A 13,631-nucleotide genomic window follows, 5' to 3' on the forward strand; every position below is an offset into this window, starting at 1 on the left:
TGAATGTCAGACGCACACATCTACAATGATATTCCCACAGCTGCACTGCGTCAGCGCTGGAATTTACTGCATCAACAGCCATTGTTTGATTAAAGGGTGGAGAAGAGAGGCCCTGCGCCACTGGGGACTGGGCACATGTGCAGGGTGGTGACTGGGGCCTGTGCACAAGCCCCCCCACGCCCCTTCCCCAGATCTGTACATCCACAGGGTGTCTCTGCCAGTGAACAGGGAAAGAACACTCCCCGGCTGCCCACTTTTCCTGGCACATGGCCAGTCTTACTATATATAAGGGGAACCAATGGGGCTCTGTGATCCCATAAACATCCTCAGCCAAACAGAGCTGGGAGAATTCTCCCACACATGGTTTTAGTCAACAATTTCTACTTGCTTTAAGACCTAGCATTAAGTTTACCTTCTCTGAGACACCCTTCCTGCTTTGGTAGTCAGGATTCTTTTAACTGAAAGCACCAGAAACCAAATTCCGAAGAGAATGTTGAAACAGAAAATATACTGGGGCACCTGGGTGGCTCAGTCAGTTAAACATCTGACTTTGGTTTTAGCCTAGGTCACGATCTCAGGGTCATGAGATCGAGCCCCACCTGGGGCTCTGTGCTCAGCAGGGAGTCTGCGTGAGATTATCTCTTCCTCTGCTCCTCCCCCTGCTTAAACTCTCTCTCTCTCTAAAATAAATAAACCAATCTTTCTTTTAAAAAAGGAAAGAAAATTTATTGGCAGGATGTCAAGTGATCCCACATAGTTTTGGGGTGTTCGAGGGCAGTTGGGCTTCAGGGATTCAAACACAGCCTGGAATCAGTCTCTGCATCTCTTTCTTTGCATGCCAGCATCATTCTCTCAATCCTGCTTCTTCCACAAAGTAGGAAACGTGGCTGTCAACAGCCCCCACATCACACATCTTTCAGCTTCACTATGAGAGAGGAACTGCCTGTTTCCTTATTTGCGATTCAGAAAATCCTGGCGGAGAATTTTTTGGCTGATCAGCAATAGCCAGGGCAGCAGGGTCATGTGCCATAGATAGGGTCTTTGGGGACCCAGTTATGTTTCCAGAGACAGGGCCAAGTTTCCACATCTGTAACACGGGGAATTAGTTATTTCTTCCAGTGTTGTGCTTGGCACCTTGGCACATTGTTCAGGTGTGATCTTTGGGATCCCTCATCATGACTGTGGAAGCCTGGGAGAGGAGGGTCACTGACAGGAAGCTTGGCTGAGAAGCTATACCCCCTGAGTGTAAGAGGGGCTTCCCACTTAGGGCAGGGGCTTAGAGATCACCAACAGTTACTCTCCTATAAGTGAGCTAATTTCCACCTTAGCACGTGGCTCACCAGATAACAGTTTTTCCCAGTCTTCTTGTCCTAGCATGGCCAAAAGACTCCATTCTATGCAATGGGCTATACACACAGTGTGCCTTATGGGGAATCATAGAGTGCCCTTCTTTACTTGGAGCAGCTGTCATGTACACTGAAGGGGAAACTGATGAGGATAGCAGAGTAACTATATAAGAAGCAAGAAGTTAGCACACTGCAGAGGTCCATGTGTGAGGAAAATGAACTGTTGAAACCACTGTTATTTTGGCATTTGGGTTTCTCACAGCCAAACTCAATACTGCCATCATTCCTATGCAGGAAAGGAGCAAAAGTTTCTGTTACCAGTGGCAGTAAGTAGTAGGGCCCATAGATGACCTTCTACCTGCAGGTCTATCAGCAACAGTTCCTGTCCATGTCCCCATTTCAGTTGTCTGGGGAATGCTGGTTCCTTCCTTTCCTGCCCCGGCTTTCTTCCCAGTGTGTTTTCCCACAGCACATTTCCTGCTCAGTCGGGCCACCCTAAAGCAGGAATCTGAGTCCAAGTGACACTGCTTCTATTGGCCAAGACTTGTCTCCACACTCTTTTACTCTGCCACCATTATCAAGTGGCCCCTTCTATTCACTTTGGCCAAAAGAGGGTTATTTGACATGGACCACAGGCTAGGGCCTCTGTGGTGGGGTTTCTGGATACTGTGTGTTTTTGTGAGCCACTGTATAGGTACACATGTGGTGTGTATGCCTGGACTTGTGTCCAGTGCCAACATTAACAGAATGGATGGTGACCAAAAGAACAGAGCAGGGTCTGGACATCATCCTGCATGGTGGCCAAGGTGCAGGGAGACACTCAAAGGCCCGGGGCAGCTATTTTTAGCTGTTACAGACCTAGGTCAGTAATTTAACAAGTCGTTTAGATATATTGTGTATGCTATCTAAGTATTAGTATTTGTGTGTGTGTGTGTAAGACTTAAGACTTGGGGTGCTGGTACAACCCAGGGAGAAGGCCACGAGGGGTGTAGGTCCTGCTCTCTGACAATGGGAGAAGGTACAGAGGTCACCTAGGGTTCTTGACAAGCAGGCTGGGGCAGACAAGCGTGCTGGGGACAGGGACTGACCTCTTTAAGAAGCAGAAGAGACCTGGGACCTCTAGGGGAGCATGTGACAGTGTTGAGGAGTGCTGGAGGAATGGAGAAGACATCAGGTTCAAAGTAGGGAGGTCAGGGCAGAATCCCTACCACACCCACCCACCACCAACAACCACCTCATCAGAGTCCCCAAAGATACTGGCTCACTTGGCTGAGTTGGGTTGGAACTTTTATTCATGTCGCATCCTTCACTCCCAGCACTGTTGTCTAGCCCAAAACTTCGTGGCTTAAGAGGCTGCTATGGGGATCAGCATTTGCCATCCTTCATGATCTGGATGTCCTGTTTGGTTTTCCTAGGATCACAGGAGACAAAGATGAGTCCCATCTCATCAGGGACTAGGACAAACCCTTCAGGGACCCTACCCTGCCTCCCTGGCCAGAATGCTGTAGCTTCTTCTGCTTCTGCTTCTTCTTCTTCTCTCTTTTTTTTTTTTTTTTTTAGATTTTATTTATTTGACAGAGAGAGAGAGAGATCACAAGTAGGCAGAGAGGCAGGCAGAGAGAGAGAGGGAAGCAGGCTCCCCGCCAAGCAGAGAGCCTGATGTAGGGCTCGATCCCAGGACCCTGAGACCATGACCTGAGCTGAAGGCAGAGGCTTAACCCACTGAGCCACCCAGGCTCCTCAGAATGCTGTAGCTTCTGAAGACTGTCTTCCATGATCCTGATTAGCTCTGGCCCAGCTCAAGGGTTTTATTAATGAAGAAAGGGGATCTAATAGGTGATCAGACATACCAAGGTCATGTCTGGCCCTTCTCACCTTTCGACTCATTTCTTGCCTCTTCCCACTTGTCTTTAAACATCATACTCCAGTGTATCCAATTTCTTACATTTTTTCAAATACAAACTTTTTTTTTCTTTCCTTCTAGACATTTTCCAAACTCATTTCACTACTTGGAATTACCTTTCCTTGTTCCTTCTCTTTCTAAGCCAATATCAGCTTATCTTTCAGAGCCAAGCTGGAAAGTCTTCCCTGCCCTTGTCCTTGCCCTGCACTCACAGAACCCTGAGTGCCCCAGTTTGAGCCTTGAGCATTCTATGCTACAGTTGGCTGACCATTAGTTTGACTTCCTCCTTAAACTACTACATGCCCCAGAGGGCCAGGGATGCTGTCTAGCTTATATCCTATTGTATCCCCAGTGCCTAACATAGTAGACACTCAATAAATAATTATTGGTTGGAGGAATAAATGAACAAATGAAGTCAACTAGTTGGTCAAGGGTAGAATGAGGGAAAGAACCCAGGGTTTCTTTTTTTTTTTTTTTTAAAGATTTTATTAGAGAGAGAGGGAGAGACAGCGAGCACAGGCAGACAGAATGGCAGGCAGAGGCAGAGGGAGAAGCAGGCTCCCTGCTGAGCAAGGAGCCCAGGACGCTGGGATCATGACCTGAGCCGAAGGCAGCTGCTTAACCCACTGAGCCACCCAGGCATCCCAAGAACCCAGGGTTTCTTCACCCTCCCCAACCCCCTACCAGCTGAGGCTTTGTACTTGGAACCACGTGCCTTCTTTGAAATATACTTGTGCTCATTCTGTTAGGGGCAATTTCAGAGGACTCTTCTCAAGCCAAGGTGTGTGAAGGAAGAGGCAGGTCAAGTCTTGTTCCTTTCACACTTGAATGCAGCAGAGTTGGGGCCCACCCAAGCAAGCTGAGGGGAATGAATGGGTTGGACTTACAGCCGGATCAAGCAGATCTGACATTCATTGTCATACGTGACACCATCAGTGCCACAGACCAGGTTGGATGTCTGGGAACAGACAGGAGACTCCTCCATGTGCTCACAGATGGGCTGTGAAAGAGAGGAAGGGAGGGAGGGCACTCAGCACTTCAGGGGCAGTGAAGAGGGGCCAAGGGACTTTGCTTGGAGTAAGGGGCACCAGGGAAGAGCCAGATTCTAGAAGGCCCCAGTGTTGGTCCAGTGGATATGAAACTAACCACTCAGGGCCCCTTGGCATGTTTGCTTAGGTGTACGTGCATGACTAGGTGTAGGGCTGTGCCTGTGTACACAAGTGTGTACCTGTGTCTGCTGAACCCAAGTCTGTGGGCATTCAAGTGTGTGTCTGTGTGTCTGTGTGTCAGGTGAGTTTATGGCCTCAAGCTCCTTGGGATGGGTTCACACACTTTTCAGAGGGTCTAACTAGAACCTCTGCTGTGGGTCCCGGTGAGGAACCCAAGAGACAGAACCACCAGCATTCCCACGGGGCCTCTCCTTACTGAGGGCTTCTCTACTCACCCTGGCTGACATGACCCATCAGGCCCCTGGTGCTGGAAGGCTGAAGAAATGGAACAAGGCTTAGGTCTTAAATGAGGCTATTCTGAAAGAATTTCAGGGCAGGCCTGAGGTCAGGGTAGAAGCTGGGTCAGGACTGGGATCGGAGCGTGGGACAGGATGGGGTGAAAGAGGCAGTCTGGTGGTGGTGGTCATAAGACTGAGAGTCTGACTTCCATGCTTATGAGTTGGGTGAAGTTGTGAGAGCCATCTCCACTCCTGGTCCCTCAGTTTCCTCCTCTGCACACACTGTAAATGAATAATAGTATTCTTCTCATGCAGGGTTAATTGAAATCATATATGTAGAAGTACTTGACTTCTTTGGCCCAATAATAGGCCTGGGTCTGATAGGCTGATAGTGGAGATGCCGAGGCTGCTGGATGGGAAGGCAGCTTTGAGCCCCCTTGGTGAAGGCTGGGTTGAGGGTCTCAGGGACGCCAGCACCACTGCCTTAGGATCCCTGCGGACATCAGGCCCAGGGCCAAGGTGGAACCAGGATTCAGGGACAACTTGGTGTCTGTCCTCTAGAGTAAAGGGATGGATGAATGATGGGGTGTGGTTGGGCGAGGCGTGACACAGGCTGGGGGCACCAGAATTCTATGGCCTGAACCCATAGCCTGTCCATCTTCTCTACACAAAACAGAGTACATGCTCAGTCCTCATGAGCCCAGGCAGGGAATTTTGCTGGAGACCAGGTTGGGGAGATCTCTTGAGGTCCTGGAAGCCAAGTTTGGGACCTTGGCAAAAGGGCTGGGCCAACTCAGCCTGGAAGGGCAGCCCAGGGAGCCTGCAGGCTCAGGAGGCTACCCTAGCCACCTCGGAGCCATCAGTTACTTGAGCAGGAGTATAAAAAAGAAAAATGCTGGTTTCTTAGCATGGATGCAGAAGGAAGACCAGGACAGCAGCCCTGGAGCCCAACCTGGAAGGGGCTGCCTTACCATTCTTGGGGAGATCAAGCTTGTCGCCGACACGGGCGTCTCTGAAAGGCAAAAGGACGAGTTAGGTGATGGTGTCCCTAGGCGCAGGTCTGGCATCTGAGGACTGAAAGACGAGTTAGGTGATGGTGTCTCTAGGCGCAGGTCTGGCATCTGGGGACTGTTTTGGGAGACCTGTTCCAGCTACTATCTAGTCTGGAATTCCTCAAGGAGAGGTATTGAGTCACCAGACCATGGGGGAATCTCAGAAAGCTGCTGTAACCTTGGGTTGCTAGAGCAGAGACAGAAAATCTAGGGTTAGGGAGGTGACAGTCCAGCCTCATCTTATTAGTCAGATCCCACTGGGATTGTTATATCCCATATCATACTGAAAGTAATTGAATTAGCATGAATCAAGCATGGAGAACACATGATCTTAACTCCTCTTCACATCTCTATCACCGTCGTGTAACAGGGAGGGAAGGATGCCGCGGTCCGCTACCCACATCCCACCCGCAGGCCAGACTGAGGTGCTCATTTCCTCAGCTGCTGTGAGTATTGGCCACTCACAGCAAGTTCCTTCCTAGAAACGACTCTCAGAAAACAGAGTACCTCACCCATGATCACATACCCTACCCAAGAATAGGCCATATCCAATGACAGGTCGATGTTGGTACAATAGCCAGAACCCCTCATTTCTACTAAATAATGCGGAAGGGCCACCCCAGCTCCAAAGCTCCCTGTGGGATCGTTGGGCAGAGCTGGGACCGCACACGAGTCTGTCACTCCCCAGTCTTTTCCTACACACAGTTGTGCCTCTTGGCTCTTAAAGGTCTCGATGCCCTGCTTGCAGGACATAAACAAGCTGATGTGAGTGGAGAATGTGACAGGCAGATGAGGGAACGGAGCCACATCTAATGCCACAGGTGGAAGGAAGGGTGTCTATGTAAATTGGAGAAGGGCAGGCTGCTTCCTGAAGTCTCTATAGGGCTATCCCAGGGCCAAAGGAGAGAGGATCTCTTTTCAACCTCACAGGGCAGAGCCCATTCATGCGAGGAAGCTGTAGGGAGGCAGGTTTGAGTTCCAGAATTTTCTCTCAGTGGAAACTGCCACAGTGAAGGAGGCTGTCTCCAGAAGCAGAGAGTTCTCCCATTACTGGAGGTATGCCCACCACTGTGGTTTTAGCTTTTCTTGGGGTTGCTATTATAAGAGATTTCCAAGATAGATAGGGAGAAGGGAATTGAGGTGAAGTGACCCCTGAAATGCTGTTTAAGCATGGCACATTAAGATGCAGACCCAGCACTACACTGCTTAAAACTCTCCTGTGATTGTGAAACTAGAAATGAGAAATTACCCAAGTGTCCTTCAACAGAATGGATAAACTATGATACATACATACACTGGGATACAACTCAGAAATAAAATGAGCAAACAATGGTTATATGCAACAACATGGCTGAATCTCAAAACATTGAGCAGAAAAAGCCAGACACAAGGCTACATACTACATGGAAGGGGTACCTTAGGCCAAGGTCAAGGGCAGCCTGGGGATAAATACAGCTTTCTATGTGACATTCTAGAATAGGCCAAACTAATTTATGGTGGGGGTGGGGGAAGTGGTTGACTCAAGGGTTGGATAAGGGAGAGGACTGACTAGCATGAGGGAAGTTTCTGGGGTGTTGGAATTTTTTTTTTTTTAATTTTTATTTTAAGTAGGCTCCACACCCAACATGCAGCTCCAACTCATAATTCTGAGATCAAGAGTCTCATGTTCTACTGACTGACACAACCAGGTGCTCCAGAAATGTTTTATATCTTTAAAATTTTATTTATTTGTCAGAGAGAGAGCACGAAGAAGGGCAGAAGGAGAGGGAAAAGCAGGCTCCCTGCTGAGCAAGGAGCCTGATGTGGGACTCAATCCAGGACCTTGGGATTAAGACCTGAGTTGAAGGCAGATGCTAGGCCAACTGAGCCACCCAGGCATCCTAATGTTTTGTATCTTTTATTTTTTTTTAAGATTTTATTTATTTATTTGACAGAGACACATTTTGAGAGAGAAAACATAAGCAGGGGGAGTGGGAGAGGGAGAAGCAGGCCTCCCACTGAGCAGGGATCGCTATGTGGGACTTAATCCCAGATCCCAGATGCAGGACTTGATCCCATGACCCTGGGATCATGACTTGAGCTGAAGGCAGACACTTAATGACTGAGCCATCCAGACACCCCTAATGTTTTGTATCTTGATAGAGATTTGGGTTACACATGTATGTGCATTGTCAAAATTCATTGAATAAGATTCACTGAGTGATAAGATTTGTTTATTTCACGGCACAAAACTGTTGGACAAAAAAGCATTAAAAAAATATAAAGGCCTTCTATGGCTCCTGTGATCTCAGAGCTCCTTCATCTTTAAGGGCCCTATGTAAGCTGATAAAAAACTTCCTCCTAGACTCACTTACTAGGACACCTCCCCATGTTTCTATGCCTCAGCTCTTCCTGTCTGCTCATTTTTCCAGGATAGGCTCTGCTTTAGCTTATACTGTTTCTGTCTAGGTGAAATGCCCTTATCTCCCTTCTACTGATTTTGTCTTCATTGTAAGGCTCAGATGCTACTTCCCAGGGAATCCTTCCCTGATGTCCCCCAGGGTTTCCTGAGGAGACTGGATTTAGCCTGCAGTTTTTGTCTATTGTCCATTTAGCTGCTAGAACAAAATACCATAAACTGGGTGTTTGAGAGAACCCCCTGATTAACATGGCAGCCCCTCTTCACCCTAGCCAATATTTTTTCTTTAGCCTTTATCACCTTCTAACACTGCATCTATCTTGCTGTCTAGTCCCTTCCATCCTACCCCCAATGCTGGAGGCTGGAAAGTCATAAGGTCATGGCCCCAGCAGATTTGGTGTCTGGTGAGGGCCCTCTTCCTGCTTCAGAGCTGGTGCCTGCTTACTGTGTCCTCACGTGGTAGAAGGGGCAAGGGAGCTTTGCAGGGTCTCTTTTGTAAGGGCATTAATCACGTTCATGAGGGCTGTACCCTCATGACCTAGTTGCCTCCTAAAACTCCCACCTCCCAATACTATCACTTTGGGGATTAGGATTTCGGCATACGAATTTTGGGGCCACAGACATTCAGGCCACTTTCATACCTCAGGCTGTCCCACTCGGTGGGTCACTTGCCTCCCATGGACCTGAGTTCCTTGGGGCTCCTATGCTTCTGCCCTCATGTGGTAATGTGCCCCACAACTAAAGTGCATCGTGGGGGGGGGGGTGGAGGGCAGAACTCTGTATAGAGTTTCTTCCTGGAGGGTGTGGGAAGAGGTTGAATTTACTCTTTTGAACCCCTTCCTCACCTGGCCTAGGCAGGAATCTGAAATGGGCACAAGGACTCTTTTCCGGACAGGCCTCCTTAGTGTTCCCAGTGGGAGAACTGCTCAGGGAACGGATGCCATGCTGGGAGTAAGCAGAGCCCCCAAACCCATGCTCTGTTGTCCCAGCTCCTAGGACTGCGTTCTCAGCTAGGGGAATGGGAGTGGGACTGGCCAGGAGGTCAGTGGTCTTCCAGAAGTGTCGTAAGTACTCTTCCTGCTTCCCCCTTTAGTCTGTTCTCAACACAGCAACTAGAGTGATCCTTTTAACACACAATTCTGCTTGGGGCGCCTGGGTGGCTCAGTGGTTAAAGCCTCTGCCTTCGGCTCAGGTCATGATCCCGGGATCCTGGGATCAAGCCCTGCATCAGGCTCTCTGCTCAGCGGAGAGCCTGCTTCCCCCCTCTCTCTGCCTGCCTCTCTACCTACTTGTGATCTATCTCTCTGTCAAATAAATACAATCTTAAAAAAAAAAAAAACAAAAACAAACAAAAAAAAACAAGCAAAAAAACCCCGGCTCAAAATTCTTCAGTGTCTCCCATTTCACCCAGAGGGAAAGCCAAATTCTCACACTGGCCTTTAAAGCCTTACCCAGTCTAGTTCCCAGTTGCCTCTGTCATTCCTCTCCCATTGCTCTGCACCCTGCCTCTCATTCCCCTCCTGCCACACTGGCCTCCTTGCCATACCTTCAGCACTCCAGGTATGCTGCTCCTATCTCAAGGCCTTTGCACTGCCTCAGCTCTGTCTAAAAACTTCTCCCAAATATCCACATGGCTTACTCCCTTTCCCCCTTGAAGCCTTGCTGTAGGAGAGAACCCCCTGATTAACATGGCAGCCCCTCTTCACCCTAGCCAATATTTTTTCTTTAGCCTTTATCACCTTCTAACACTGCATCTATCTTGCTGTCTAGTCCCTTCCATCCTACCCCCATTGGATTTAAGCTTCATTGGGGTAGTTCTCTTTCTGTTTGCTCACTGATAGGTCTTATCAGGCCCAGAATATGCCTGACACATGGTCGGTATGAGACCACAGATGTGCTCCAGGCCCTGAGAAGGCTCCACTCCAGCATGTGTCTAGCCCAGGGCAAGGGGCTACCCTTGGCTCACCCAGCTGCCATCCGTCCCACAGGCATCACCAGTTACAGCAAACAGGAGTTCAGAGGACCCGGGCCAGGCTTCCTTCAGCACCTGCTACCTTGCAGCCAGCAGATTAACCTGTCTTTCCCGAGGTAGGCCTGCTCTCTGCTGCTTCCCACATCTCTTGCGGAGGAGTTGCTTAGAGCAGCTTTGAACCAGAAAGACATCCTATGCTACAGCTGGAGAAACAGAGGCCCCAAGAGAGGAGGGGTTTTTGTAGTTCTGGGCCAGAGTCAGGATTTGAACCCAGGTTTCTTTTCTCCTAACCCAGAGCTTTTCCCAACCACAGTGGAGAGGTACAGAAAGAAGGTATATACAGAAAACCGAGGCCTCACAGGATGCTTCAGTGCCTGTCTCTGCCCCCACCACAAGCTCATCTACCATCACCAAGTCACAGAGTCCAAGCTCTGTCCACTCACCCCTGTCTACAATGAGGAGGGCAGCCACAGCCAGGGCAACCATCCACGAGCGGACAGCCATGCTGATCTTGGGCTGATGCGTCCGAGCTAGCTGGGGTCCTGGGCCAGGGCTATGACTGGGGCCTGTTTATAGGGCCGATCCCCACCCTTATCTTATCTAGGGCCAGATGGAGAGACTGGGAGCGGCATCCACAGTTAGGTACCTGCACCACAGCATCAGAGATGCCGAACCCGGGGCAGCCTGGGGCTGTGCCTGCAGAGCTGGCCGATTTCCAGAATGAGGTGAAGTTTGGACAACCTCCAAAGTGGCCACCAGTCTGAGGGCTGGAGCATGTGAGGGAGGAAAATGGAAGTAGAAAAACAGAGACACCAAGTCAGAGAGACTGAAAGAGGAGAGACAGATCAGAAAGGAGAGAAAAAAAAAAAAGCAGTCACTGTAAGGGGGCAGGAGGCAGAGAAGAGAGGTTGGAGCCATGGGTACCCTTGCTGGGGTCTGCACCAAGCACCTCTGCAGTAGCAGAAAAGACACTTTCCTTCCTGAGGCCTGTTTACCCACTTGTACTACGTGGAGATGGCAGTTCTGACTCTGTCTCCCTCCTGGGGCTGCTGTGAAGAGGACAGTGGGGACAGCAGATGGGAAGACATCGTGCAGAGGATGAAGCCTGTGTAAATATAAATGAAAATGGTTCTTTTCATTTCTTTTTTTCTTTTCCCACCATGAAAGGGCACAATTGATATGGCAGGCCCTGGGGAAGGGGCGGCAGGGCATGGAGCCTGCTTGAAAGTCTCTCTCTCCCTCTGAGTGCCCCCCCCAACCCCTCACACTTTGTCTTTCTAAAATTAAAAAAAAAAAAAAAAAAAGAAGATGCCCTCATGTTTTGGATGAATTATGTGCCATTTGCATTTTAGTGGGTTAAATACAGACAAGATTCTTTTCAAGAAAAATCAGTATATAAAAGCCCCCAGGGGCACCTGTGTGGCTCAGTCAGTTAAGTGTCTGCCTTTGGCTCAGATCATGATCCTGGAGTCTTGGGATCAAGTCCCACATTGGGCTTCTTGCTCAGTGGGAGTCCGCTTCTCCCTCTTCTCCCTGCTCGCGCTCTCTCTGGCTCTCTCTCTCAAGTAAATAAATAAATAAAAATTTTAAAGAATAAAATTAAGATTAAAAAAATAAACAATAAAACTCCCCCATACTTATACATTTACTTAAACATATACACTTACACTTTATACACTATACATATACACTTACATATACACTTCACTTATATACATACTTGTACATATAGTATATACATACTTATACACTTAGATATGAATGAGATATTTGGTTATCTGCTCTCAAAAGAATTTCTGATTATAAACAGAATAATAAAATTTTATTTATATATATTCATTTCTCAAATTAATTTAGATTAGTGATTTTTAGTTCCATCTACAGATTCAGTTTTCCTGGGAAGAATTTTTTTTTAAAGATTTTATTTATTTATTTGACAGATCGCAAGTAGGCAGAGAGACAGGCAGAGAGAGATGGAGAAGCAGGCTCCCTGCTGAGCAGAGAGCCCGATGCGGGACTCGATCCCAGGACCCTGGGATCATGACCTGAGCTGAAGGCAGAGGCTTTAACCCACTGAACCACCCAGGCGCCCTCCTGGGGAGAATTTAAAAGTACACACCTGAAGCCTCTTTCCAAAATACATAAGTCCAAGTTTCAAAAAATTTTTTAAATTGCTTTAATTTTGAAAGTAAGGCTACAGGTAAGTTGTAAGAAAGTTAAATGAGTCAATGGGAAGGATTCTTATTTATGATTAGCCCCTTTGGGGGCTCTAGGCAGCCAGCCAGACAGTAACCCCTACAGGCTGATAGGGGCCCCAGATGTACAGCCAAGCCTATGATTCAGCTTCAAGATCCTCCTGCCCCTCCTCAGGAAACTCAGGCCGAAGGACGCCTCTGAGGCAGGTGGCAGCTATCCTTCCATTGCTTAGCCAGGCAGAACAAATATTTAATGATGATTTCCTGTCCTGAAGCAAAAACATCTCATAAAGTGTGGGGAAGTAACTTTCAAGGTCATTTAGGTCCTGTCTGTCATCTTCCCCTCAGACTTTCTGGCAGCAGCCCCACCACGAAGTCATTTAACCTTTGGGGACGAGGAGCTCATGACCTACCAGTTTCATTGTTGAATGGCTTTGAGCTGAGTCCTTCCTCATACATGAGGTCTGCTTCCCTGAGACTCCTTGCCGGGGTCGGAGTGGGGTGGGGGTTGGTTCCCAGCTCTGTCTCTAGCCTCCTCCACTTGCATGAACCCCAGGTGAGCACCTCCGGGCTAAGCAGGTCCAGCCCCTTTGCTGACCCCCACCCTTCCGCCTGAGGAAGCTCTTGGACCTTTGCATTTTTCATCTGGCTCCCAGGTCTGTCTGCCTGTGATCCAGGTTAGAGTGAGAAGGGGACAGGGGGAAACAAAGGAGTTTGTCATCTCCCTTGTTTTTGGACCTTATACCTTTATCAGTGTGGCGGGAATGTCTGCTGATGGTTCTAGCTGCTTCAAGGGACCAAGAAGCTTGAATTCTGGATCCTTTGAAGTTCAGAGGAAAATCTAGTGCAGCCTGTGGGGTGTGGAGCCCACTTACTATGCTCCTTATCCAAAGTCTCTTTCCCCAGACAAGCACCTCCTAGATTCATTTATAGTGACAAAGTTCAAATCTGTCCTTGATCAAAATATGAGCCTGACTCCTATATTCAGTTGTTATTGGGAAGCAACCCTATCAATGTCAATAATCCAAATAAATCTCATTCATTAATCCAGAATCCACTCATTCACTCGACAGGAGTTTAATAAGCAGTTAAGCTCCATGTGTTTGTATATAGCTGGGAATAAGTCAGCACAATAGCTGCCTCAAGCAGCTTGTCATTATGTGGGAGACTGGTACCAACTGGCGGGGGCAGAGCTGTATCATCGCCACTGGAATAAGTACCACAAATGAGACACACTCAGTGCTTTGAGAAGATCTGAGAGTGACCTATCCATCTGAGAAGTCAGAGAAGGCCAAGGGGGGAGTATTTGGGGCAGGAA

The 13,631-nt window shown here is 48.4% G+C and overlaps 1 protein-coding gene across 1 annotated transcript; it reads right to left on the reverse strand.

Moving 5' to 3' along the window:
- Window positions 1-2,616: 2,616 nt before the first annotated feature.
- SPINK4 (serine peptidase inhibitor Kazal type 4) lies at window positions 2,617-10,689 on the reverse strand. The gene is made up of 4 exons (XM_059411504.1): window positions 10,562-10,689; window positions 5,668-5,708; window positions 4,137-4,249; window positions 2,617-2,757 (listed from the first exon to the last, which is right to left on the reverse strand). The coding sequence occupies exons 1-4, from the start codon at window positions 10,620-10,622 to the stop codon at window positions 2,712-2,714; spliced, it is 261 nt and encodes an 86-aa protein (XP_059267487.1). The 5' UTR covers window positions 10,623-10,689; the 3' UTR covers window positions 2,617-2,711.
- Window positions 10,690-13,631: the final 2,942 nt, after the last annotated feature.

The sequence above is a fragment of the Mustela nigripes genome, chromosome 9 (genome assembly GCF_022355385.1).
Source record: "Mustela nigripes isolate SB6536 chromosome 9, MUSNIG.SB6536, whole genome shotgun sequence".
NCBI lineage: Eukaryota > Metazoa > Chordata > Mammalia > Carnivora > Mustelidae > Mustela > Mustela nigripes.